The sequence below is a fragment of the Pristiophorus japonicus genome, chromosome 21 (genome assembly GCF_044704955.1).
Source record: "Pristiophorus japonicus isolate sPriJap1 chromosome 21, sPriJap1.hap1, whole genome shotgun sequence".
Taxonomy (NCBI): domain Eukaryota; kingdom Metazoa; phylum Chordata; class Chondrichthyes; family Pristiophoridae; genus Pristiophorus; species Pristiophorus japonicus.
Window position 1 is genome coordinate 34,129,576 of NC_091997.1, and position 24,770 is coordinate 34,154,345.

The window sequence follows — 24,770 nt, forward strand, 5'->3', positions numbered from 1 at the left end:
ATCAGATTGAAAGGAGAGAAGAAACACAAATATTAATGTGTATATGTATCGGGCGTTTCAGGTTTCCCTGTGTTTGTGCCTCCATCTCTCTACCTGCAAGATGGGCAGCCTGTCCCAGACTACTACGGAGAGGGTGCAGCAGCACAGCCGCTGGATGAAGCAGAGGAAGACTCCCACGATCCGCCAGCAGAGGGAGCGGACCAGGAGGAGCAGGATCCACAGTTTTATACAGGTGGGTCTTACTGTCCCAAAACAAGGGTGGCTTCATTATTTCAATCTACAACCAACCCACCTACCACCAAAATGATAAATTATTTAAACTTCAAATGGAAATTGTTAATTTAATGATTGTAGGAAATGTGATTCTTTGCATTCCATTGCCAACAGTGGTTAACAGGAAGAATGTTTGTTTAAAAAGCAGAATTTTGTAAGATACAGAAAAAAAACTAGGGAGGAGGACCTCTCACTAATGGCTATGTGGGTGAATACTCGACATGGCACTGAGCTATACAGCCCAGGAAGGTCCCAGATTCAATCGCTAGTCTGTGCCAAGCGAAAACTGGCCTCAGGGTGTCCACAGCTCTCAATGACTCCTGCTGGATGTGGACATCAGCCGAGGACAAGGTTGGGTTTGAGCGCGATGCCCCCCCCGTTCACTGTCCAGGCTCACAATGAGGAGCGGCCCCTCAGATGGTGGCCATGGGAAAGAGGTTTCTCATTCCTATGTCAGCCGTGGCTCAGTGGGCAGCATACTCGCCTCTGAGTCAGAAGGTTGTGGGTTCGAGTCCCACTCCAGGGACTTAAGCACAAAAAGCATCTAGGCTGATGCTCCCAGTGCAGTACTGAGGGAGCGCCGCACTGTCGGAGGGAGCAGTACTGAGGGAATGCTGCACTGTCGGAGGGGCAGTACTGAGGGAGTGCTGCACGGTTGGAGCTGCTGTCTTTCGGATGAGATTTTAAACCGAGGCCACGTCTGCTCTCTCAGGTGGATGTAAACGATCCCATAGCACTATTTCGAATAAGAACAGGGGAGTTAGCCCCGGTGCCCTGGCCAATATTTATCCCTCAATCAACATAACAAAAAACAGATTATCTGATCATGATCACATTGCTGTTTGTGGGAGCTTGCTGTGTGCAAATTGACTGCCGTGTTTCCCACATTACAACAGTGACTACACTCCAAAAATACATAATTGGCTGTAAAGCGCTTTGAGATGTCCGGTGGTCATGAAAGGCGCTATATAAATGCAAGTCTTTCTTTTTTTAATGTGGGCAAATGCCAGAGCAGTGTGTCTGGAGATTCTGCAGCTCTGTCCCTGGCAGGTATAACCTTCAGCAACAGGAGGAAGCCCTTCAGCCCCTCGAGACTGGTTCCTGAATCCAGCCCAAGAATGCTTGAGGTTAAGTGCAGCAGCCCAGCTGTTGCCCTAGCTGACACCAGATAACTGTAAGTGTCCAGTACAGAGTGAGTAGGAACATCGGAACGGGGGAGGCCATTCAGCACCTCGAGCAAGCCTGTTCCGCTATTCCATTAGATAATGGCTGATCTGTATCTTCACTCCATCATCCCACCTTGGTTCCAGATCCCTTAATACCCTTGACCAACAAAAATCTTCCAATCTCAGTTTTGAAACTTCCAATTGATGCCCAGCCTCAACAGCCTTTTGGGGGAAGAGAGTTCCAGATTCCCGCTCCCTTTTGTGTGAAGAAATGCATCCCGACATCATCCCTGAACGGCCTCACTCCAAATTTTAAGGTTTTCCTATATTACAACAGTGATTACAGTGTACATCCATTGGCTGTAAAGTGCTTTGAGTCGTCCGGTGGTTGTAAAAGGCACTATATAAATGCAAATCTTTCTTTATGTCACCTTGTTGTGGCGACAAGAGGAAATAATTTCTCTCTCTATCTACCCTTTGCTTTGTTTGGCTGTGGTTGGAACACCAATCTTGCCGTGGCCCAAGTGAATATCTTTGCACCCCACGGTCTGGCCGCTGACCGATCCACTTTCGTTCCAGGCGCAGCCGTGTTCCCACCGGTGCCCAGTGGTCAGCGTGGGCAGTGGCGGGCGGCGGGAGCTGGGTCGTCCGACAGCTCCTCCGACGAGATGCCAGCAGCGCGCCCCCTGGTCCAGCAAGATGTGGCCACTCAGCATAAACCCAAGCGAATCAAGCAAGAGGAGGTCTTCCCGCAGCCAGGCCACAGCTGCCAGTTTTACACAGGTGGGTGCTACTTGGGGCAGCATTGCCAAGAGCAACCAGAGCACGTTGCCAGAGCCCGGGGTCAGGGGTCAGGGACTGAGCTCTCATCATCTGCTTTGCTGATGATAAAGAAATTACATCGTGTACAGCACAGAAACAGGCCATTCGGCCCCACGGGTCCATGCCGGGGTTTATGCTCCACACCAGCCTCCTCCCATCCCCTGCGCCCCCATCAGCATATCCACCTAATCCTTTCTCCCTGATCTACTTATCCAGCTGCCCCTTAATGCATCTACATTATTCACCTCAGCCACTCCCTGTGGCAGCGAGTTTCCACATTCTCACCACGTTGGACAAAGAAGTTCCTTCTTAATTCTCTGTTGGATTTATTAGTGACTATTTTATATTTATGGTCTTTAGTTTTGGATCCCCCAGAAGTGGAAACACTTTCTCTACGTCTACCCTATCAAACCCCTTCATAATTTATCAAGTCACCCCTAGAGAAAAGAGCTCCAGCCTGTTTAATCTTTCCCGATGGTTATAACATCTCAGTCCTGGTATTATCTTTGTAAACCTTCTCCAGTGCGTCTGTATTTTTTGTATAAAATGGAGAACAGAACTGTGCGCAGTGCTCAGAGTGCGTTCTGAATTAACCAAAACCCTCAAGAGCAGGACTCCCCGGGTCAGTTCAACGAGTTCACCCAGTGAGTAGAGTGAAGCTCACGGTCCAGTTCGGTCCCAGACTCCAACTCCGGGCTGTGCTGGGTGAGCTGATCTCCGATGGGGCAGAGCGATAGATTCGGGTTGGAGAGAAGAAAAAACGATCACCGTTCCCGACATTCCCCCTCCTGACCCCACCCCCCCAACCCCCATCATTTTAACCCCCAGGTTTTCGGGAGTGGGGACTAAAGCCTTAACCCCTCTAATATCCACATTAACCTTCAGTAAATTGAATTTTGTTCCATGGATCTCCCTATTTCGCGATTACTCTTGATTTTTGCAACAAGAGACATGGTTGAGGAACGAGGGCAGACAGTAAACGGGTTTAATTCGCTTCTAATTCCAATAATGAACCTCAATGTATCGGTAGCAACCCCCCGCCCCCCGTAATGTACAGTGGGCACGTTTTATGTAACTTCACCGATGCTGTGTCTCTTAGCACAGCCACTCCCTCACCATACATTGTGCGAGACACAAAATGATAAATTTCCCAGCTGGGCTGTGCGATCAGTACACAGACCTCTTAAATGGAGAAAAATAGGTACTTGGGAGTGTTTACAAGGCATTAATCTAATCGGGGGCGGGGGTGTCAAATGACATTTCGAAACAGGAGAGCACAGCAAGAGCAGTTTATAACAGTCATCTGAACTCTCAGATTAGATTACACAGTTTGTAATCGCTCCTTGGAATCGGCTGGTGTTTTCAACTACATAGCTTCAATTTTATTTGGGGTGGGGAGGGGGGGCATTGGTTCAGTTCTAAGTCAGCTTCTGTGCCAGCGATTGCTGTCAATTTCCATTGTGCTAATGCAGAATGACATCCACGTTAGATGATTAACGATTGCCGTGTTATCGCTGCAAGTTTAATCAAGAAATAATGCGACGATTTTTCACTCACTACTCCCTCCTCCCGCCCCCCCTCCCCTGTTTACATGGCCAGTTAAAGGAGTCAGTGTTATGTGTATGAGCCACACAGAGTAGAAAGGGTCCAGGCTCAAACCCTGTTCTGGGCTAAGTTAGATGATCCCAGGCAGTAGTTGTGTCACAATTGGCTTCAGTGGTCCTGGGTTTGGGAGGAGGAAATCAACCCGGGTCTTTGCTCCTGATCACTAGCTCGCAGCCGCTGCTATGAGGGCATGTGTCTGAACAACAATTGGTATTTATATAGCGCCTTTAACGTAGTAAAATGTCCCAACACGCATCACAGGAGTGTTTTAAGACAAAACAAATAAATTTGACACCGAGCCACACAAGAAGAAATTAGCGCAGGTGAGCAAAAGCTTGGTCAAAGAGGTGGGTTTTAAGGAGTGTCTTAAAGATGGAAAGAGGTAGAGAGGCGGAGAGGTATAGGGAGGGACTTCCAGAGCTTGGGGCCCAGGCAGCTGAAGACACGGCCACCTATGGTTGTGCGATTATAAAAGGGATGCTCAAGAAGCCAGAACATGGGGTAGGGACATGATCCGGCTTGCCTGTGATCTGTGATGCGCTTTGCATTTGAATAGAGTGCCAGCACTCATTGTCTGTGTTGGCTGTTGGCATATGAAGAATAGCCAGTATGAATTGACACCTTCAGCAGGGACAAGTAACGAGACCATCGGAAGGGGTGGGTAACTGCTTTGGGGTACCATTCAGCAATATGGAACTGGAACATCCCAGGATTAATCTCTCCTCCAGGCATTAAATAAAGTATTAGTCATATAACAATGCTAGAGAGATCCTCTTTCAATTTCAAGAGCTCCTTTCAAAATATGTAGCTTTGGATCAGGATAATAGAAGGATGGGAAGGAAATGGATGAGAAGGGATGGGATGGGATGGATGGAAAGGGGAAGAGGGGAATGAGAAGGGAAGGACGCAGAAGGGGGGAAAGAAAGGAAGGGAGGGATAAAGGGAAAGGAAAGGAGAAAAGAAGTAAAAATAGAAGGGAAAGGATGGAAGAGAGGGTGGAGTGAAGCAAAGGAAGGAAGGGAAAGGTAGTTACGAAGGATGGAAAGAGAAGGAAAAGGAGGGAGGGAATGAAGACTTGCATTTATACAGAGTATAATCACAGAAACATACCAATGTACGCCACATACCTTAAGTTACTCCGAATTGCAATCGCTGTTATGAAGACAAACATGGCAGGCACTTTGCATGCAAGATCCCACAAATAGCAATGAGATGAATGATCAGTTTATCTGTTAGTTGGTGTTGTTGGCTGTGGGAGGTATGTTAGCCAGCTCTGGGGAAACAGTGCCCTGGGACCTTCACCATCCATCCCTGCAAAAGCAGGACTGACAGACATGGCCTTGGTTCAATCCAAAGTATAGCGTCTCTCTGAGCCATTATTAAGGAAGCAGTAGCAGGACATTTGGAAAAGCAGAATTCAATCAAGCAGAGTCAGCACAGTTTTATGAAAGGGAAATCATGTTTGATAAATTTGCTGGAGTTCTTTGAGGATGTAACGAGCAGGGTGGATAGAGGGAACCAGTGGATGTGGTATATTCGGATTTCCAGAAGGCATTCGATAAGGTGCCACATAAAATATTACTGCACAAGGTAAAAGTTCACGGGGTTGGGGGTAATATATTAGCATGGATAGAGGATTGGCTATCTAACAGAAAACAGAGTGTCGGGATAAATGGGTAATTATCCGGTTGGCAAACAGTAACTAGTGGGGTGCCGCAGATTTTGGTGCTGGGGCCTGAACTATTTACAATCTACATTAATGACTTGGATGAAAGGACCGAGTGTAATGTAGCCACGTTTGCTGATGATACAAAGATGGGTGGCAAAGCAAATTGTGAGGAGGACACAAAAAATATGCAAAGGGATATAGACAGGCTAAGTGAGTGGACAAAAATTTGGCAGATGGAGTATAATGTGGTAAAATGTGAGGTTATCCACTTTTTACAGAAAAATAGAAAAGCAAATTATAATTTAAGTGGAGAAAAATTGCAAAGTGCTGCAGTACAGAGGAACCTGGGGGTCCTTGTGCAAGAAACACAAAAAGTTAGTATGCAGGTACAGCAAGTAATCAGGAAGGCAAATGGAATATTGTCCTTTGTTGCAAGGGGGAATAGAGTATAAGAGCAGAGAAGTCCTGCTACAACTGTACAGGGTATTGGTGAGGCCACACCTGGAGTACTGCGTACAATTTTGGTCTCCGTATTTAAGGAAGGATATACTTGCATTGGAGGCTGTTCAGAGAAAGTTCACTCGGTTGATTCCGGAGATGAGGGGGGTTGACTTATGAAGATAGGTTGGGTCTATACTCATTGGAATCCAGAAGAATGAGAGATGATCTTATCAAAACATATAAGATAATGAGGGGCTCGACAAGGTGGATGCAGAGAGGCTATTTCCACTCATAGGGGAAACTAAAACTAGGGGACACAGTCTCAGAATAAGGGGCCGCCCATTTAAAACTGAGATGAGGTGAAATTGCTTCTCTCAGAGGATTGTAAATCTGTGGAATTCTCTGATCCAGAGAGCTGTTGAGGCTAGGTCATTGAATATATTTAAGGCGGAGATAGACAGATTTTTGAGCGATAAGGGAATAAAGGGTTATGGGGAGCGGTCAGGGAAGTGGAGCTAAGTCCATGATCAGATCAGCCATGATCTTATTGAATAGTGGAGCAGGCTCGAGGGGCCAAATGGCCTACTCCTGCTCCGATTTCTTATGTTGATGTGCTCAAGTGGAGTTTGAATGGGTCAGGATTGAGAATGAATTCCTACTCTGCAGATCTCTACATACCTGCCTTTCAGGACTGAGAGTAACGTGTATGTGCACATGCCGTTGTTACCTCTAGACTCGACTATTCCAACGCACTCCTGGCCAGCCTCCCACCTTGCATCCTCCGTAAACTTGAGTTCATCAAAAACTCTGCTGCCCGTATTCTAACTCGCACCAAGTCCCGTTCACCCATCGCCCCGTGCTCGCTGACCTTTTTCAAGTTTCAAATTCTTGTCCTCGTGTTCAAATCCTTCCATGTCCTCCTCGCCCCTTCCTATCTCTGTGACCTCCTCCAGCCCTAAAACCCTTAGATCTCTGCGCTACTCCAATTCTGGCCTCCAGTCCATCCCCGATTCATTCCTTCCACCATTGGCAGCCATGCCTTCAGCTGTCGAGGACTCGGAATTCCCTCCTTACACCTCTCCACCTTTAAGACGTCCCTTGAAACTTACCTCTTTGACCGAGCTTTTGATCACCTGCCCTAGTAGCTCCTTATGAGGCTCGGTGTCAAATTTCTGTTTGGTAACAGTCCTGTGAAGAGCATTTGGGACGTTTTAGTACAGTAAAGGCGCTATATAAATGCAAGTTGTTGTGGATACAACACCGCTTCATGAAACTGCATGTGTTTATCCCTTGTAACTGCACCTTCCCAGCACCGTTAGATCTGCGAAGTCAACGAGAAATGCCCGGGACCTCGAACGAGACTCCAGTAACAGGCAGCCAGAGCACGGGCGAGCGAGTCAAGACAGAGGAAGATTCTCGCAGCCACACCTATCAGTTTTACAAAGGTAAGAGCTTCCCATTCAACAAGCAAATCGCTGGCAGGAGAGTTTCTGACCTCTCTCTAAAGTACATGGCAAATGTGAGGTCAGGTGTTAAACTGGGCCCCGTCCCTGCAGGACTTGGATCAGGATGAGCAATAACTGCTTGCTGACTCGTGGGTGCACAGACGATGGGAGGGGCAGGACATCTCTTCAGGTCATTGCTGGAGTTAATTTAATTCCTTCTAAAAAAAATTAATTTGCACCCAACATCAAGAGTAAACGATAACAGAAAATGACTGTCAATGGCTCACAACAACAACTTGTATTTATATAATGCCTTTAACATAGTGAAACATCCCAAGGCGCTTCACAGGAGTATTATGCGATAAAACGCGACACCGAGACACTTAAGTAGAAATTAGTGCTAGTGACCAAAAGCTTGGTCAAAGAGGTAGGTTTTAAGGAGCATCTTGAAGGAGGAAAGAGAGGTAGAGAGGCGGAGAGATTTAGGGGTGGGGGGGGGGGGGGGGGGGAGTTCCAGAGCTTGGGGCCCAGGCAACAGAAGGCACGGCCACCAATGGTTGAGTGATTATAATCATGGATGCTCAAGTGGGCAGAATTAGAGGAGCGCAGATATCTCGCGGGGGGGGTTGTGGGGCTGGAGGAGATTACAGAGATAGGGAGGGGCGAGGGCCATGGAGGGATTTGAAAATAAGGGTGATGTCGTGTATCTTACATTATTATATATAACTGTATCCTAACATGCTATACATGACTGTAATAAGATATGACCTGTAACCACCAGCATACCTTACCACCAGGGGTGCACTTGCAAGAGACAGGTATATAAGGATAGGTCTCAGGCAAGTGCAGCATTCCAGAGCTGTGAAATAAAGGTGCAGGTCCAGAGTGACCTTGACTTCACTACATGCCTCGTGTGAATCTGTACTGAGGGGACAGGACTTTACAGTGACGACAAGTTATGGGATTACAGAATCCACAAAATAGCGAACAATGGATCAGATGAAAAGTACAATGCGGGAGACAATTGGGAGGACTTTATAGAAAGGCTCCAGCAAAGCTTTGTAACCAAAGACTGGTTAGGTGACGATACGGCAGACAAGAGAAGAGCCCATCTCTTAACCAGCTGTGGCTCGAAAACATATGCTTTAATGAAGGATCTGTCAGCACCCGAGAAACCAGCAAGCAAGTCGTTTGAAGAATTGAGCACACTGGTAAGAGACCACCTGAAGCCAGCGAGTAGCCTACACATGGCCAGACACAGGTTCTACAACTACAGACACTGTGTGGGCCAGAGCATACCCGACTTCGTGGCGGAACTTCGGAGGTTGGCTAGTTTATGTGAGTTCTCCGATGAACTGAGGAGAGAAATGCTGAGAGACTTTTTCATTGAAAGAATAGGCCACGCAGGCATATTCCGAAAGCTCATAGAGACCAAGAACCTGACCTTAGAGGCAGCAGCACTGGTTGCACAGACATTCTTGGTTGGGGAAGAAGAAACGAGGTTGATTTACAATGCAGGTACAACAACTAATGAAATATCGGAACAAGAAGTTCACAGCACTAAACAAGCTGCTACCCCCACACACAGACAAAACCGGGAGAACAGTCTCTCGACAGCAGGCAGAAGCCATCAAGGGCCACAGGAACGGCCGTTCACACCTCATCAACCCACAATGCGAGCAATCAACTACAAACTGAGAGAAGCTCAAGAGAGATCAGCCAGACGCAGCTCATTCTTTGGGAACACTTTGAACAATGGAACAGATCTGTGCTGGAGGTGTGGGGGTGGGCACTCGTCAAGGGGATGTCGATTTCAGCAGGCTGTTCGCAGAAATTGTGAATATACAGGGCATTTGGCCTGCATGTGCAAAAAAACGGCAGCTCGGCTGGTATACGAATTGGATGGGTCGGAAAGCGGACCAGAAGATGGTGGGAACAGTACCCGGGACACCGATGTACAGCGGGTCAACACGATCAATGGCCGCTGCTCCTACAACAGGACGCCTCCTATAATGATGCGGGTCCTACTCAACGGGATATTTGTCAACATGGAGCTGGATACGGGAGCGAGTCAATCTCTCATGGGCGCTCAACAATTTGAATAACTATGGCCGCATAAAAGAGACAGACCAAAACTCACAAGGGTCGACACCAAACTAAGGACCTATACCAAAGAAATCGTACCAGTCCTCGGCAGCGTCATGCTCTCTGTCACACACAAAGGGACAGTAAACCGACTTCCCCTGTGGATTGTCCCTGGAGACCCCCCCAGCACTGCTGGGGAGAAGCTGGCTGGCAAAACTAAACTGGAAATGGGGTGATGTCCATGCCATGTCATTAGAGGAACGGACCTCCTGCTCAACAGTTATAAAGCGATTTGAATATCTCTTTCAGCCAGGTGTGGGCACTTTCAAAGGTGCCAAAGTCAAAATCTACATCACACAGGATGCTAGATTGGTCCATCACAAGGCCAGAGCTGTACCCTATGTGATGAGGGAAAAGATTGAACACGAACTAGACAGGTTCTGCGGGAAGGCATTATATCACCTGTGGAATCTAGCGACTGGGCAAGTCCCATCGTCCCAGTCATGAAGCCTGATGGATCCGTACGAATCTGTGGGGACTACAAATCTATCATAAACAGAGTCTTTCTACAGGACCGGTACCCGCTGCCCAAAGCGGAGGACTTATTTGCCACATTGGCTGGAGGTAAACTTTTCTCAAAATTAGACGCAATATGACGCAAGAATTGACCGAGGAATCCAAGCTACTCACCACCATCAACACATATCGAGGCCTTTTCATGTACAATCGATGCCCATTCGGCATCAGGTCGGCAGCTGCCATATTCCAGCGCAACATGGAGAGTCTGCTCAAGTCCATCCCGGGGACGGTTGTATTTCAAGACGACATACTTATCACGGGCAGGGACACCGACTCCCATCTCCGTAATTTGGAGGAAGTACTAAAGTGGTTGGATCAGGTAGGCGGACTTGGAGCTCTGCGTCCAAAGGTGCACCATTTGTGCCCAACTCAGCAATGCTCCACTGAGCCCCAGGCCCTGGCCTACCAAACCGTGGTCGCTGGTGCACGTAGACTATGCAGGCCTATTCATGGGCAAAATGTTCCTCGTAGTTGTAGATGCATTTTCAAAGTGGATCGAATGCACCATTTTAAACTCGAGCACAACCTCCACCACTGTGGAGAGCCTCGCAACCACGTTTGCAACGCACAGAATCCCTGACATATTGGTCAGTGACAATGGTCCGTGCTTCACCAGCGCAGAATTCCAAGACTTTATAATTGACCACGGCATAAATCACGTCAAGACGGCATCATTCAAGCCGGCCTCCAACGGCCAGGCGGAGAGAGCAGTGCAAATCATTAAAGAAGACATGCTTAAAATCTAAGGTCCCACGCTGCAGGATCGCCTGTCCGCACTCATTGACTGGGATCCCCCCCGCGCAACTGTTGATGAAAAGGACTTTAAAAACAAGGCTCTCATTAATCCTCCCAGACATGCACAAAATCGTTGAGGCAAAGTGCTGTAAGCTGACAGTACCATGACAGAAATTCGAGGGGGAGATGGAATGAGATAGGGGACAAAGTGTTTGTACTAAACTATGGCAGGGGTCCCAAATGGCGTGCAGGGACAGTAACGGGCAAGGAAGGAAACAGGCTACTGGTAGTACAAATGGATAATGGCAAAACCTGCCGGAGGCATGTAGACCAAGTCAAAAGCAAACTTACCAACAACACTGCGGAAACCAGAGGCAGACTACAATGTGGAACTCGCACCACACCTGGTGGACAGACAGAGGGAACAACCTGAGGAAAGGGCAATCCCAACGGACAGCCCAGGTGAGTCAACAACAATCACACCAATCGAAACAGACAGCCCAGGCGAGATACCAGCAACCACACCCAAAGAAAAACAGACACCAAGGCAAACAACTGAACCACAACTCAGACGCTCCACGCGAGAGCCTAGACCACCTGAACCTATAAAGACAATAAGACCTTGGGGGAGGGTGATGTCATGTATCTTACATTATTATATATAACTGTATCCTAACATGCTACACATGACTGTAATAAGATATGACCTGTAACCACCAGCATATCTTACCACCAGGGGTGCACTTGCAAGAGACAAGTATATAAGGACAGGTCTCAGGCAAGTGCAGCATTCCAGAGCTGTGAAATAAAGGTGCAGGTCCAGAGTGACCTTGACTTCACTACATGCCTCGTGTGAATCTGTACTGAGGGGACAGGACTTTACAGTTTAGAGGTGGGGGGGGGGGGGGGCGGGGCGAGTTCCAGAGCTTGGGGCCCAGGTAACAGAAGGCACGGCCACCAATGGTTGAGCGATTATAATCAGGGATGCTCAGGAGGGCAGAATTAGAGGAGCACAGATATCTCGGGGGGGGGGGTTGTGGGGCTGGAGGAGATTACAGAGATAGTGAGGGGCGAGGGCCATGGAGGGATTTGAAAATAAGGATGAGAATTTTGAAACAACACGAAGTGCGGCGAGATGTGGAACTGGGTCACACAGAACAAGCTGGCATTTTTGGTGCCTGGTCTGCGCTAAGCTGATCTCAGCTGTGGGACGTAGAAATTGGCCTCAGTGTGCTTCGAAGATGGAGGAAGTGGGGTGGGAAAAAACAATCAACTGGGGTTTCTCAATCGTGACCGACGTTCAGGGACGCCTCCTGGTGTGTGCATGGGCATGTGTCAGATGGGAACAGGATCATGTTCAGCTGCGACGCCCCTTTGAGTTCAATAGCCTGCTGATTTTCGTCTAGATTCACACGTGAAGAACAGCACCTGGGTGCGGTATCAGAGGATGAATGATGCCCCTGTATGATTCCAGTTTCCAAGAAAGATTTGGATTTATATAGCGCCTTTTATGACCACTGGACGTCTCAAAGCGCTTTACAGCCAGTGAAGTACTTAAAAAAAAAAGTGTAGTCACTGTTGTAATGTGGGAAACTCGGCAGCCAATTTGCACACCGCAAACTCCCACAAAGAGCAATGTGATAATGGCCAGATTATCCATTTTTGCTTTGTTGATTGGGGGATAAATATTGGCCCCAGGACACCGGGATTAACTCACTTGCTCTTCTTCAAAATAGTGACATGGGATTTTTTACGTCCACCTGAGAGGGCAGACAGGGCCTCAGTTTAATGTCTCATCTAAAAGACGGCACCTCCAACAGTGCGGCGCTCCCTCAGTACTGCCCTTCCGACAGTGCGGCACTCCCTCAGTACTGCCCTTCCGACAGTGCGGCGCTCCCTCAGTACTGCCCTTCCGACAATGCGGCGCTCCCTCAGTACCGCCCCTCCGACAGTGCAGCGCTCCCTCAGTACTGCCCCTCCGACAGTGCGGCGCTCCATCAGTACTGCCGCTCCAACAGTGCAGCGCTCCATCAGTACTGACCCTCCAACAATGCGGCGCTCTCTCAGTACTGACCCTCCGACAATGCGCCGCTCCCTCAGTACTGCCCTTCCAATAGTGCAGCGCTCTCTCAGTATTGACCCTCCGATAGTGCGGCGCTCCCTCAGTATCACCCCTCCAACAGTGCAGCGCTCCCTCAGTACCATCCCTCCGACAGTGCGGCGCTCCCTCATTACCGCCCCTCCGACAGTGCAGCGCTCCCTCAGTACCATCCCTCCGACAGTGCAGCGCTCCCTCAATACTGCCCCTCCGACAGTGCAGCGCTCCCTCAGTACTGCCCTTCCAATAGTGCAGCGCTCCCTCAGTATTGCCCCTCCGACAGTGCGGCGCTCCCTCAGTACCACTCCTCCGACAGTGCGGCGCTCCCTCATCACTGCCCCTCCGACAGTGCAGTGCTCCATCAATAGTGACCCTCCGACAGTGCAGCGCTCCCTCAGTACTGCCCGTCCGATAGTGCGGCGCTCCCTCAGTACTGTACACAAATGTCGGCCTGGATTTTGGAATGCGACGAACCCAGTCAGAGGTGAGAGTGCTACCCACTGAGCCACAGCTGACACCTGTATGATCTTAATTTTGAAGGAGTCATTATGGGCTCTTTGAACTTTCTAAAGCTTGTGGCAGTCAACCACTTTTTATTTCTACCAAAAATTCCTTCAGACCAGCAGGATCAGCAGTTTACCTCAGACTCGTCGGACACCTCATCCGATGAAGCCACATTAACGCAGCCTGCTATTCTTCATGCAGCAAGCACCCATCACACTGCAAAACGAATCAAGCAGGAAGAGAGCCCTCAACAGTCTGGACACAGTTACTCGTTCTACAGAGGTGAGGTCTTTTTGTCTACCTCTCTGTACTCAGAGCAGCTCAGCCCTAACTATCGATCAGAGCTCTCTCACTGTTTCTGCTCATTCATTGTCTCCTGTTAATAAGCTCAGTGTTTTGGCTTGTTTGAATTACAAAAGCAAGGAAGTTATGATGAACCTGTATAAAACACTGGTTCGGCCTCAACTGAAGTATTGTGTCCAATTCTGGGCACCGCACTTTAGGAAGGATATGAAGGCCTTGGAGAGGGTGCGGAAAAAATTTACAAGAATGGTTCCAGGGATGAGGGACTTCAATTACGTTGATAGACTGGAGAAACTGGGGTTGTTCACCTTAGAGCAGAGACGGTTGAGAGAAGATTTGATCGAGGTGTTCAAAATCGTGAGGGGTCTGGACAGAGTAGATCGAGAGAAACTGTTCCCATTGGTGGAAGGACCGAGAACCAGAGGACACAGATTTAAGGTGATTGGCAGAAGAACCAAAGGCGACATGAGGAAAAACCTTTTTATGCAGCGAGTGGTTAGGATCTGGAATGCGCTGCCTGAGAGGGTGGTGGAGGCAGATTCAATCATGGCTTTCAAAAGGGAGTTGGATAAGTACCTGAAGGAAAAAAAATTGCAGGGCTACGGGGAAAGGGCGGTGGAATGGGACTGGCTGAGGTGCTCCTGCAGAGAGCTGGCACGGGCTCGACGGGCCGAATGGCCTCCTTCTGTGCTGTGACCATTCTGTGATTCTAATGTGGGAATAGTGACTTCTCGGGATTAGCAGCTCCTTAGAACCAAGGTCACTGTGTTCATAGGGAAACGTGTCGGAATCATGAAATCAATCCTCAACACTAATAAAAACCCCAGAATTTCCATCTATTGAAGTGGAATTTGACGTTTTCATCCACAGGATAAACCAGAGGCCTCAGATACTGTCAATATGCCAACTAGGAAAATGCACCAGCAACAATGTGCAGTTATATAGTGCCCTCAACATAGAAAGATGTCCCAAGGTGCATCACAGAAGCGTAACAGAAACGCAGACGGTTGGCCAAAGAACGAGAGATTAGAAGCGGTGATCAAGAACTTGGCCAAAGAGGGTTTTAAGGAGGGTCTTGAAGGAGGTGGAGGTTTAGGGAGGGTAATACTGTGTTTGGGGACAGAAAAAATGACCCCCACTAGTCGGGCAAAAGGAGGAGGGGACTGCACAAGGAGTCAGAGTCAGAGGCACAGAGAGTTCCGAGGGTTGTAGGGATGGAGTAGTTTACAGAGATAGGGAGGGGCAAGGTCATGGGAGGATGAGAATTTTAAAAACAGGCTTTTGATGGGGACTAGGAGCCAACTTGGTCAATGAGGTCGGGTGGGTTGGATGAGCAGGACGTGGGTGACAACAGGATACAGGCAGCAGAGCTTTGGATGAACTGAAGTCTACAGAAGGTGGAAATGGGAGGTTGCCCAGGAAAGCGGTGGAGTAATCGAGTCTGGGGGTAACAAAGGCATGAGTGAGGGTTTCAGCATCAGATGGGCAGAGGTTTGGCTCGGTGCGCAAGGAGGAGGAAAACAGCAGAGACAGCTGAACGAAGGGTCTCTGTCTTGATGACAAAGACATCCATGAGTTCCTGGCATTTGTTAGTGATGAGGGGGCAAGGTAGGTGAGGGGGGCAGGGTAGAGAGGTTGCAGGAGGTGGCTGGAGACAGAGAAAAGGAGCCTCGAATTATCTTTGCCATGTCATCTTGCATTCCACCTGACAGGGCAGACGGTTCAAAGTCTCATCTAAAGGACAGCACTCCCTCACTACTGCATTCACCTGTCAGCTTAGATTATGTTCCAGGCTCTCGTTTGGGGCTCCACAACCTTCGGACTGAGAGCAAGAGTGCTGCCACTGATCCAAAGCTTATATGGATGGAGGGATGGAGGGAGAGAGGGAGGGATGGGTGGATGGAGAGATGGAGAGATAGATAAATGGTGGGGATCCCTACAAACTAGGTTAACACAGTTTTCCAGGCTGTGGAAAGCAAAAATTAGCACAGATTCCTACTTCTGCTTTCCAGTGACCTCTCTCAAAGCCTGTGGGTGTGCAATTGCCTTGTGAGGGAAGGACTGGATTTGGCTGTGAACGCCAATACTCGCTGTCTGGCTCAAAAGTGAAGAATTGGTGATTTGAGTAAGGTAGCAGAGGGACGCTGATGCCTGTGAAAGTGTACCTCAGAAAGAGTCAGCTCCCTCAGGAGAGGAGAGGGAAAGAGAAGGAAGCTGGAAAGACGAAATTCCCAAGTGTTAATATTCTCGGCTGGTCACCATTGTCGAGGGAAAAATTCAGGTAGAATGGGCAGTAATTCACCCACCTGTAGACAACCACCATTCAAATGTAATTGTGTTCTGTCTGACAGGGCCGGAAGAGTTGCCAGACCACAGACACAATCCCTCAGACAATCCCTCGGAGGAGATCATGAGGACCAAGACCCCAATTTATCGCACCATTGCTGTGCGCAACAGGCATGAGCGGATATTGCAAGAGGAAGAGTTTCTGTCCAAAGAGCATCAGAGCCAAAGCATTGCTTCTTACAAAGGTATGGTCACTGTACAGACCCGCTTACAGTAAACTGTAAGCCTTTCTCCTGTGGTTCAGCCGTGGCTCAGTTTAAATCAGCAGCATTGAGATAGGAAAGTGAAGGGAGAAGAGAAAAATATGAACTATTTGATGCATTCTTCTCTCTCTCAGGGAAGCAGACATTGGCACAAGTGCTTCAGCAGCTGGGGGCTCAGCGGCCCTTACGAAGCTCGTACAGCGAGCTCCCAGGGTCACACTCCTTCGATCCGGCAGCAGAACTTTCTTGCAACCAGTACGGAGGGCAGGCGAGGGAGGACTCCACGCCCAAGAGGAGAAGTCAGTTTTACAAAGGTACGTTCACATGGCAGAGTTTCAATGAAACTTGAAGCATTCGGCCAACCAGTGCGGGAAAAAAAAGAAAAAACTTGCACCTTCACGACCTCAGGACGTCTCAAAGCACTTTATCAGCCAATGAAATACTTTTGGAGTGTAGTCACTGTTGTAATGTGGGAAACGTGGCAGCCAATCTGCACACAGCAAGATCCCACAAACAGCAATGTGATACTGGAGTTTAGAAGAATGAGAGGTGATCTTATTGAAACGTATAAGATTCTGAGGGGGTTTGACAGGGTAGATGCAGAGAGGATGTTTCCCCCTATGGGGGAATCTAGAACTAGGGGACATAGTTTCAGAATAAGGGGTCGCCCATTTAAGACAGAGGAGGAGGAATTTCTCCTCTCAGAGGGCCGTGAATCTTTGGAAATCTCTGCCCGAGGGAGCTGTGGAGGCTGGGTTTTTGAATATATTTAAGGCAGAGATAGACAGATTTTTGAACGATAAGGGAGTCAAGGGTTATGGGCAGCGGGCAGGGATGTGGAGTTGAGGCCAAGATCAGATCAGCCAGGATCTTATTGAATGGCGGAGCAGGCTCGAGGGGCCAAATGGCTGACTCCTGCTCCTATTTCTTATGTTCTTATGTTATAATCTGGAACTCTATCCCCAAATGTCTGTGGGTGCCGGGCGTTAGTTGATATGGATCAAAGGTGGGTAGATGGAGTTGGAAGTGCAGATCCAGCCATGGATCTAATTAAATGGCCGACCAGGCTCAAAGGGCTGAATGGCTGCCTCCTGTTCTTCAGACAGACAGCAGCTAGAGTAAAAGTGCCGGGGCTGGGGGTGTTGTAATTAATTCTGGGCTCTGTACTCATTAAGTCTAAATATGACGTCTCCTTGACGATTCCATTGAGTGCTGGTACTGCTTGCTGCAGTGAAATGCCACACAGTTCAGAACGTCCCAGGCTCGCTTCACAGTTTGTGTGGCGTGAGAGGAATTTTCTAGATTTAGGGTTTTTCCGCCTTTCCTAATTACTGTTATTTTAATTTATTCACAGGATGTGAATTTATTTCCCATCTCTAATTGCTCTCGAGAACTGAGTGTCTCCTGGGCCATTTCAAAGGGCAGTTAAGAGTCAACCACGTTGCTGTGGGTCTGGAGTCACATATCGGTCAGACCGGGTAAGGGCGGCAGATTTCCTTCCCCAAAGGGCATTAGTGAACCAGTTGGGTTTTTACGACAATCCGGGGGTTTCATGGTCACCATTACTGATACTAGCTTTTTATTCCAGATTCATAAATTAACGGAATTTAAATTCCCCAGCTGCCGTGGTGGGATTTGAACTCATGTCTCGGGATCATTAGTCCAGGTCTCTGGATTACTAGCCCAGTAACATAACCACAATGCTACCGTTCCCACATAATGAGGTGCGGAGTGACCTGCATGGAGCATCACAACTGTATAGGACAGGCTAGATGGTCTTTTCCTGTCCGACACTTTCGTATGTATGTTCGTATGGTAACTTCCTTAAAATGAATGGGTTACCATCAGATTTAATACAATGCAGTCACCTTGGGCAAGGCCACACAAGGCATCCAACGCACATGGAACCTGCAGCACATCACGAGGCAGAATCTCTCTGACGGTTTTAACTGTATGTATTTTCCATTCTGTTTTAACACTTAGGTGAGAACAGTTACAAAGGAGGCTTGCAGTCTGCCAAAAAGAGCACCACTACAGTCAAGGTCCAAGAGGAATCCCTTAAAAAGTTGGAGCAAACGGCAACGTGCATTCTTCGCAATGTGTATTTTGCAGCCAAAGAGATGATCCCCAACTCCTCAACAGGAGCTCTGCACGAGCTGTGCTTGATTCAGGGTCTCACTGACCTGGCTGGGCTGCAGTCGGACAAGCTCGTCTCCTACCAGGACGACCAGTCGATCGAGGATTTCCAGCAGGCCATCGCTGAAGTGATGGACGAAGGAATCCTGAAAAGGGCGCGGTCCAGTAACTGCTTCAGCATCCTGGTCGATGAGTCCGAAGACTGCTTCACCGAGCCATGTCTGTTCCTGTACCTGCGAATCATCGAGCACGTTGCGGGAGGTTACGAGCCCAAAACTTACTTCTTGGCGGTCAAAAGACTGCGGGCGGAGGTCACGGCGGAGAAGATCGCGGCAGAGTTAGCCGACGTGCTCAAGGAGAAGGATCTAGACATGAAACAGATGTGCGGGTTTGCGATTGACGGGGCTGCGGTCACAGCTGAATGCAAGAACGGTGTGGTGACTCAGTTAAAGGCACAGGCACCCGGTCTCTTATCTATTCACTGCATTGCTCATCGACTAGCCCTCAGCAGCATGTCCGCGGCCGACACCGTCCCTTACCTGGTGAAGTACCAGCAAATCCTCGATTCTGTTTATAAATACTTTGTTGACTTGCCGAAGAACAGGGAGGGGCTCGAGGCCATGCAGAAAATACTCAGGGACACACACAAACAGAGCAGCCCGTTCAAGGATATCTTTCCATCTAGGTGGCTTACAGTTAGAGCGTCGGTTGAAGCAGTGATCCGCAATTTTGGCAATCTGGTCTCGGTGCTCCAGGACAGTCGTTCGGCCAGAGGTGCCGGACTAGCAAAGACTATGTGCACCTACAAGTTTTTGCATTGCAGTCATTTCCTGGCTGACATTCTCCACCAGCTCTACATTCTGTGCAAAAGTTACCAGACCTCCAATGTGGATTTCTCAATCGTGCACCCACTCTTGAAGTCGACAGTCACGACGATTAACAAGTTGAGCGCTGAAAGGGCCGGCGAGATGCTCAAGAACCTCCTGGCCGCACTGCCGCCCAACATGTGGGACGAGGGCCTTGCCGACTGCTCCTTCACGTTTCAGAACCACCGGATAAAAGGGGGTCGGCGCCAGCGGACGGAGGCGGAAAGCACCTGCAGAATCTTCCTCGAGAATCTCACGCGTGACCTCAAGGCCAGGTTCTCGGAAGCCAAAGACGCGGCCACCATGACGGCCATGACTGCGATATTCGACCCAGCGCACGCCCCCGACTCCAAGAGTAGGCACATCCAGACTGTGACCGACTACCTGTCCGCCCTCTCCGACGAGGGCGACAAGGACGATTTCGAGATGAGCTGCAAGCAGGAGCTGGTCAGCTTCATGAACTTTGTGGAGTCGCGGCCGGGTGTCCACGCGCTCACCAGCGCCAAGGACGTGTGCGAGCTGGCGCTCAAGCAGAAACTGATGTTTCCCGTCGTCAGCTCGCTGGCGGAAAGATACCTGGTCCTGCCCATTCCCACGGCGGACCTGGACGGCCCGTTCGGCAGGCAGCACTCGCTGAGGACCAAGCTCGGGAACTCGCTGACCAGCAGGTCGCTGGAGAACCTGATCAAGATCTCTATCCATGGGCCGCCAATCAAGGAGTTCAACTTTGTAGCCGCCTACTCCAAGTGGGCGTCCATCAAAGCCAACGGGGCACATCAGCAAAAGAGTTAGAGGCTTTCAGAGACTGGAACTGGTTCTTGGGTTTCTGTTGTTGCTCGTTATAAGCGAGAAGAAAAAGAAGGGAAGCCTATCTGCTGTCAAAGTCTGGGAATCCCAAAAATCGACACGGCTTCTCACTGAAACAGGAGCTTACTGGTAGCCAAAATGTAGAGACTCTGGCCCAAAAAGAATCTGACCAAAAACCTTCCCCCTCCTCACTTTTTGTTCCTAAAATTCGACACTAGTGATAATCAGTTGTGCTGACTTTGCCATTTCTGATAATCCTGTCGCGCCCCCCCCCCCCCGCACCCCCAAACCCTACCTCCATTCCTGGGGTGGTATCGAAGTGACCAGGGCAGGCTCCTTGCATCTCTCAGAATCACCGCAAAGCGTTTCCACAAACAAGAAACTGCTTTGTAGTGCAAGACTTGTTCTTGTGCACGCAACCACAGTAGCCATTTCGCCTACAGGAAGATCCCACAAACAGCCATGAAACTAATCATTGGTCGAGCGAGAAAAGCTGGCCAGAAAAATTGATGCGAGTAATTCATTGCAAAGCTGGTCTGTGTTCCCTTTTTTTTTTTATTCGAAAGCTCCCAGTTTCTAATGTATTTAACCCGTCTCTTTGTTGGGCCTCCCTGCATCACACACAGGCTTCCTCCCTCTCCCACAGCCAATGAAGTGCTTTTTGAAGTCACTGTTATGTAGGAAATGCGGCAGCCAATTTGTGCACAGTAAGCTCCCACAAACAGCAATGATCAGATGATTGATAATGACCAGATAATCTGTTTTAGTGATGTTGGTAGAGGGATAAATAGTGGCCCCAGGACACCGGGGTTAACATCCCTGCTCTTCGTCGAAATAGTGCCGTGGGATCTTTTACGTCAACCATGGGGAGCAAGCTGGGCCTCGGTTTAACGTCTCATCCGAAAGACGGCTCCTTCGACAGTGCAGCGCTCCCTCAGCACTGGACAGAGTGTCGGCCTGGATTATGGGCTCAAGTGGAGCCTTAAGCGCTGTTTCCTGTATGATTGACCAAAACTAATCGAGTGCTCTGCTGAATCTGAAGCATTTAACGTCCGCTTTCTGTTAAATTTGTGAATTCCAATCACACACTTGTATCTCTTCACTGTTTTGTGGGGTTGTTTTTATAAAATGGGGAGAATGCCTTTGATCTCTTACTAAATTTACATAATGGTATATCACAAGTTACAAGAATATGAAAGGGTTTTGAGGGGAGCTGGATGCCCGGGTGAGTTGGAACATTGGCCTTTTGTCTCTGGGACCATAGTTCAATCACAGCCTGGACTGAAGGGAAAGCCTGCTCCCTCTGCTGGCTACAAGGGTCACAGAATCATACACCACAGGAGGCCCACAGCAATTGGGTGGTGTCCCACAGCACAAAAAGTGCCCCTAATTTGGCAAACGCACCCAGAGGCTGGTGTCAGGAGTGGAAGACGATGCTTCAGATCTTAGGCAGTCCCTCGGAGTCGAGGGTGACTTGCTTCCATTCGAACATGAGTTCTAAGGTGGCTGATGAGTCCAATGTGGGAACTAGGGTCTCTGTCACAGGTGGGTCTGTCGCTGTTGGGGTTGTCCATGAGGGTCCAGACGTTCCAGATCCCGAACTTCATTTTAGAGGGTGGAAGATGCCTGTACGTGAATTCTTTCAACGTGGGGTGGCCATTGCACACCAACTACCACATGAACTTAACAGAGCAAGGTCTTGGTCCAATGACAAGGGGACCCAAGACCCTTGGAGACCATGGGCCTAGCACACACACGCGCGCACACACAATCCTCCCTCCCTCCCTCAGGTCCTCTCTCCCTGGGTTTTCAGGGATCGCAATGAAATGAAGGTATACTGTCGAAGTCACAGTAAAGGGAACTTTACGGCATTGTACCTGAAATTGAACCTGCCCCATTCTGCCTGCAAAGACGTCTTTCGCCTTCATCAGCTCAAAATTTACCCCAAAATATAGAAGTTTTCTTGGCTTGCTAAATTATTCCCAGCTGCATCCCGCTGCACAGAGGCAGTGGCGAGGGGGATGGCCCGATCACAGGTCTCTCCCACGGCCTGGGGAGTGGGCTGGAGCGGATCTGGCTCGCTTTCTGCGGAGGAAGCTGGCTCCCACTCTGCCTGGCAGCTTCTCAGGCAGTGAAATCGAGAACTCACCGCTCGGGAGCACGGGGCATGGATGGGCCCTGCAGCAACCTAGGACTGTTGTGAAAATATCGTCATTTTCGATTTTACCACAAACTGCAGAAGGTCTGCGTTGCAGAGTACTCTGCGGCCAGCTCCCCCTGATGGCTTAGTGGGTAAATGCCTCAACGTGGCATGGGACTGAGTCATGCCGAATAGATCGCACAAGTTTGCATCCCTGCTAAACAATTGCCCCACAAGATGGAGATTTCCTTTGGGGGCACATTGAGAGCAGAAAGGAAAAAAAAAAGTAACAGAGTCAGAAATTCAACCTCCACTTCAAGAGGTTTCCATCACTCCCAGAGCTCCTCATCTTGGCCGAGGATGTGAATAGGCCAGGGATGAGGTAACCCGAGTCAGTCCTTTACACTGCACAGCAATGCTGGCAGAGGCTTAGCCAGCTAGAGACTGATGCGTGATGGCAACTTTTATTTTTAAATCTTGCCAGTTAAGTCATCATTGCCGGTTAAGTACATTTGCGATGTAGTCAGTGTTGTAATGTTGGAAACGCTGCAGCCTATTTACACATAACAAGCACCCACAAACAACAATGAGATAATGAACCAAAAGTCTATTTTTTAGTGATGTTGGTTGAGGGATAAATGCTGGCCAGGACATTCACCTCTGTTTAAAAAAAAAAATAGGATTGTGTGCATCTTTAATGCAGGCATTCAATGTTAAAATGATTGAAGTATTGTGTGTTTCACGTACTGTGATGCTGTGATGCCCCTACCAAGCCCAAGTCCATGCTGATCATAACTGGACAGAAAACATTCTTCAGATTTAATAGGACTCAACCAGAGCACCCCCGCTGATTTTATCCACTCATACGTGACGTACATGGATTGCCGAAAGACGGTCGGCAAAGTGCCACCTAATAGGCTTGCTGGCAAAGTTGAAGCCCGTAGAATAAAAGGGACAGTGGCAGCCTGGATACGACACTGGCTAAGTGACAGGAAAGAGAGAGCAGTGATGAACGGTTGTTTCTCGAACTGGAGGAAGGTATACAGTGGTGTTCCCCAGGGGTCGGTTCTGTGGGAGGGCAGGTTGAGAAAGCAGTTAACAAGGCTTACGGAATCTTGGGCTTCATAAACAGAGATATAAAGTACCAAAGTGTGGAAATTATGAACCTGTATCACACACACACACACACACTTATGAGGGGTTTTGATAGAGTAAATAAGGAGATACTGTTTCCAGTGGCAGAAGGGTCAGTAACCAGAGGACACAGGTTTAAGATAAATTGGCAAAAGAACCAGAGACTTTTTTTTCGCAGAGTTGTTGTGGAACACGCTGCCTGAGAGGGCGGTGGAAGCAGATTCAACAGTAGCTTTCAAAAGGGAATTGGATACATACTTGACGAGGAAAGATTTGTGGGGTTTTGGGGAAAGAGCAGGGGGAGCGGGACTAATTGGATATCTCTTTCACAGAGCCGGCACAGGCACGATGGGCCGAGTGGTCTCCTTCTGTGCTGCAAGATTCTAGGATTCGATTAGGGTAAATGAAAACCTGCAACAACTTGCATTTATATAGCGCCTTTAAAGTAGCAAAACATTCCAAGGTGCTTCACAAGAGCATTATCAATCAAAATTTGACAGCGAACCACAGAAGGAGATATCAGGACAAATGTTGGTCAAACAGGTCACCGGTTTTAAGGAGCATCTTAGAGGAGAGAGAGGTGGAGAGGTTGAGGGAACTAATCTTCAGTATCTGGACTCAAGCCACAGTCCCTCCCCTTGTCCAGTGTCGGACTTGGTAAAAGGCACAGCTCATAAACCTTCAGGTTCCTGATAGCAGTCATGGCACGAGGGATTGCATCTGGGTAATCTCCTCCAGCCCCACAATCCCTCGAGAGATCAAAACTCCTCTAAATCTCCTGAGCATCCCTGCTTACAGCTGCTCAACCATTGGTGGCCATGCCTTCTGTTGCCTGGGCCCAAGCTTTGGAACTCCCTGCCTAAACCTCTCTGCCTCTCTACCTCCTTGAAGACGCTCCTTAAAACATACCTCTTTGACCAAGCTTTTGGTCACCTGCCCTAACTTCTACTTATGCAGTTCGGTGTCAAATTTTTAGCGCATAATACTCCTGTGAAGCGCCTTCATATCATAGAATCATAGAAGTTTACAGCACGGAAGGAGGCCATTTCGGCCCATCGTGTCCACGCCAGCCAACAAGAGGCCATCCAGCCTAATTCCATTAACCCTGCAGGTTACGGCAGTTCAGGTGCACATCCAAGTACTTTTTAAATGTGGTAAGGGTTTCTGCCTCTACCACCCTTTCAGGCAGTGAGTTCCAGACCCCCACCACCCTCTGGGTGAAGACATTTCCCCTCAAATCTTCTCTAAACCTTCTACCAATTACTATAAATTTATGCCCCCTGGTTGTTGACCCCTCAGCTAAGGGAAATAGGCCCTTTCTATCCACTATATCTAGGCTCTTCATAATTTTATACACTTCAATGAGGTCTCCCCTCAGCCTTCTCTGTTTCAAGGAAAACAAATCCGACCTAT

General features: G+C 48.8%; 2 protein-coding genes across 6 annotated transcripts in view; one reads left to right on the top strand and one right to left on the bottom strand.

The window, feature by feature from the left end:
* The window catches only part of LOC139233915 (sorting nexin-11-like), a 368,480-nt gene that overhangs the window by 310,579 nt on the left and 33,131 nt on the right, over positions 1-24,770 (bottom strand). The window lies entirely within an intron of this gene.
* On the top strand, positions 18,047-20,068 carry LOC139233997 (zinc finger protein 862-like). Its single transcript, XM_070864781.1, has 2 exons — positions 18,047-18,089; positions 18,258-20,068. The coding sequence occupies exons 1-2, from the start codon at positions 18,047-18,049 to the stop codon at positions 20,066-20,068; spliced, it is 1,854 nt and encodes a 617-aa protein (XP_070720882.1).

Bases quoted from the DNA above. Each gene is read 5' to 3' on its own strand.
- LOC139233997 (XM_070864781.1), top strand. From the start codon at position 18,047: ATGGTCTTTTCCTGTCCGACACTTTCGTATGTATGTTCGTATG. The intron at 18,090-18,257 runs GTAACTTCCTTA...TTTAACACTTAG, and splicing joins TTCGTATGTATGTTCGTATG to GTGAGAACAGTTACAAAGGA.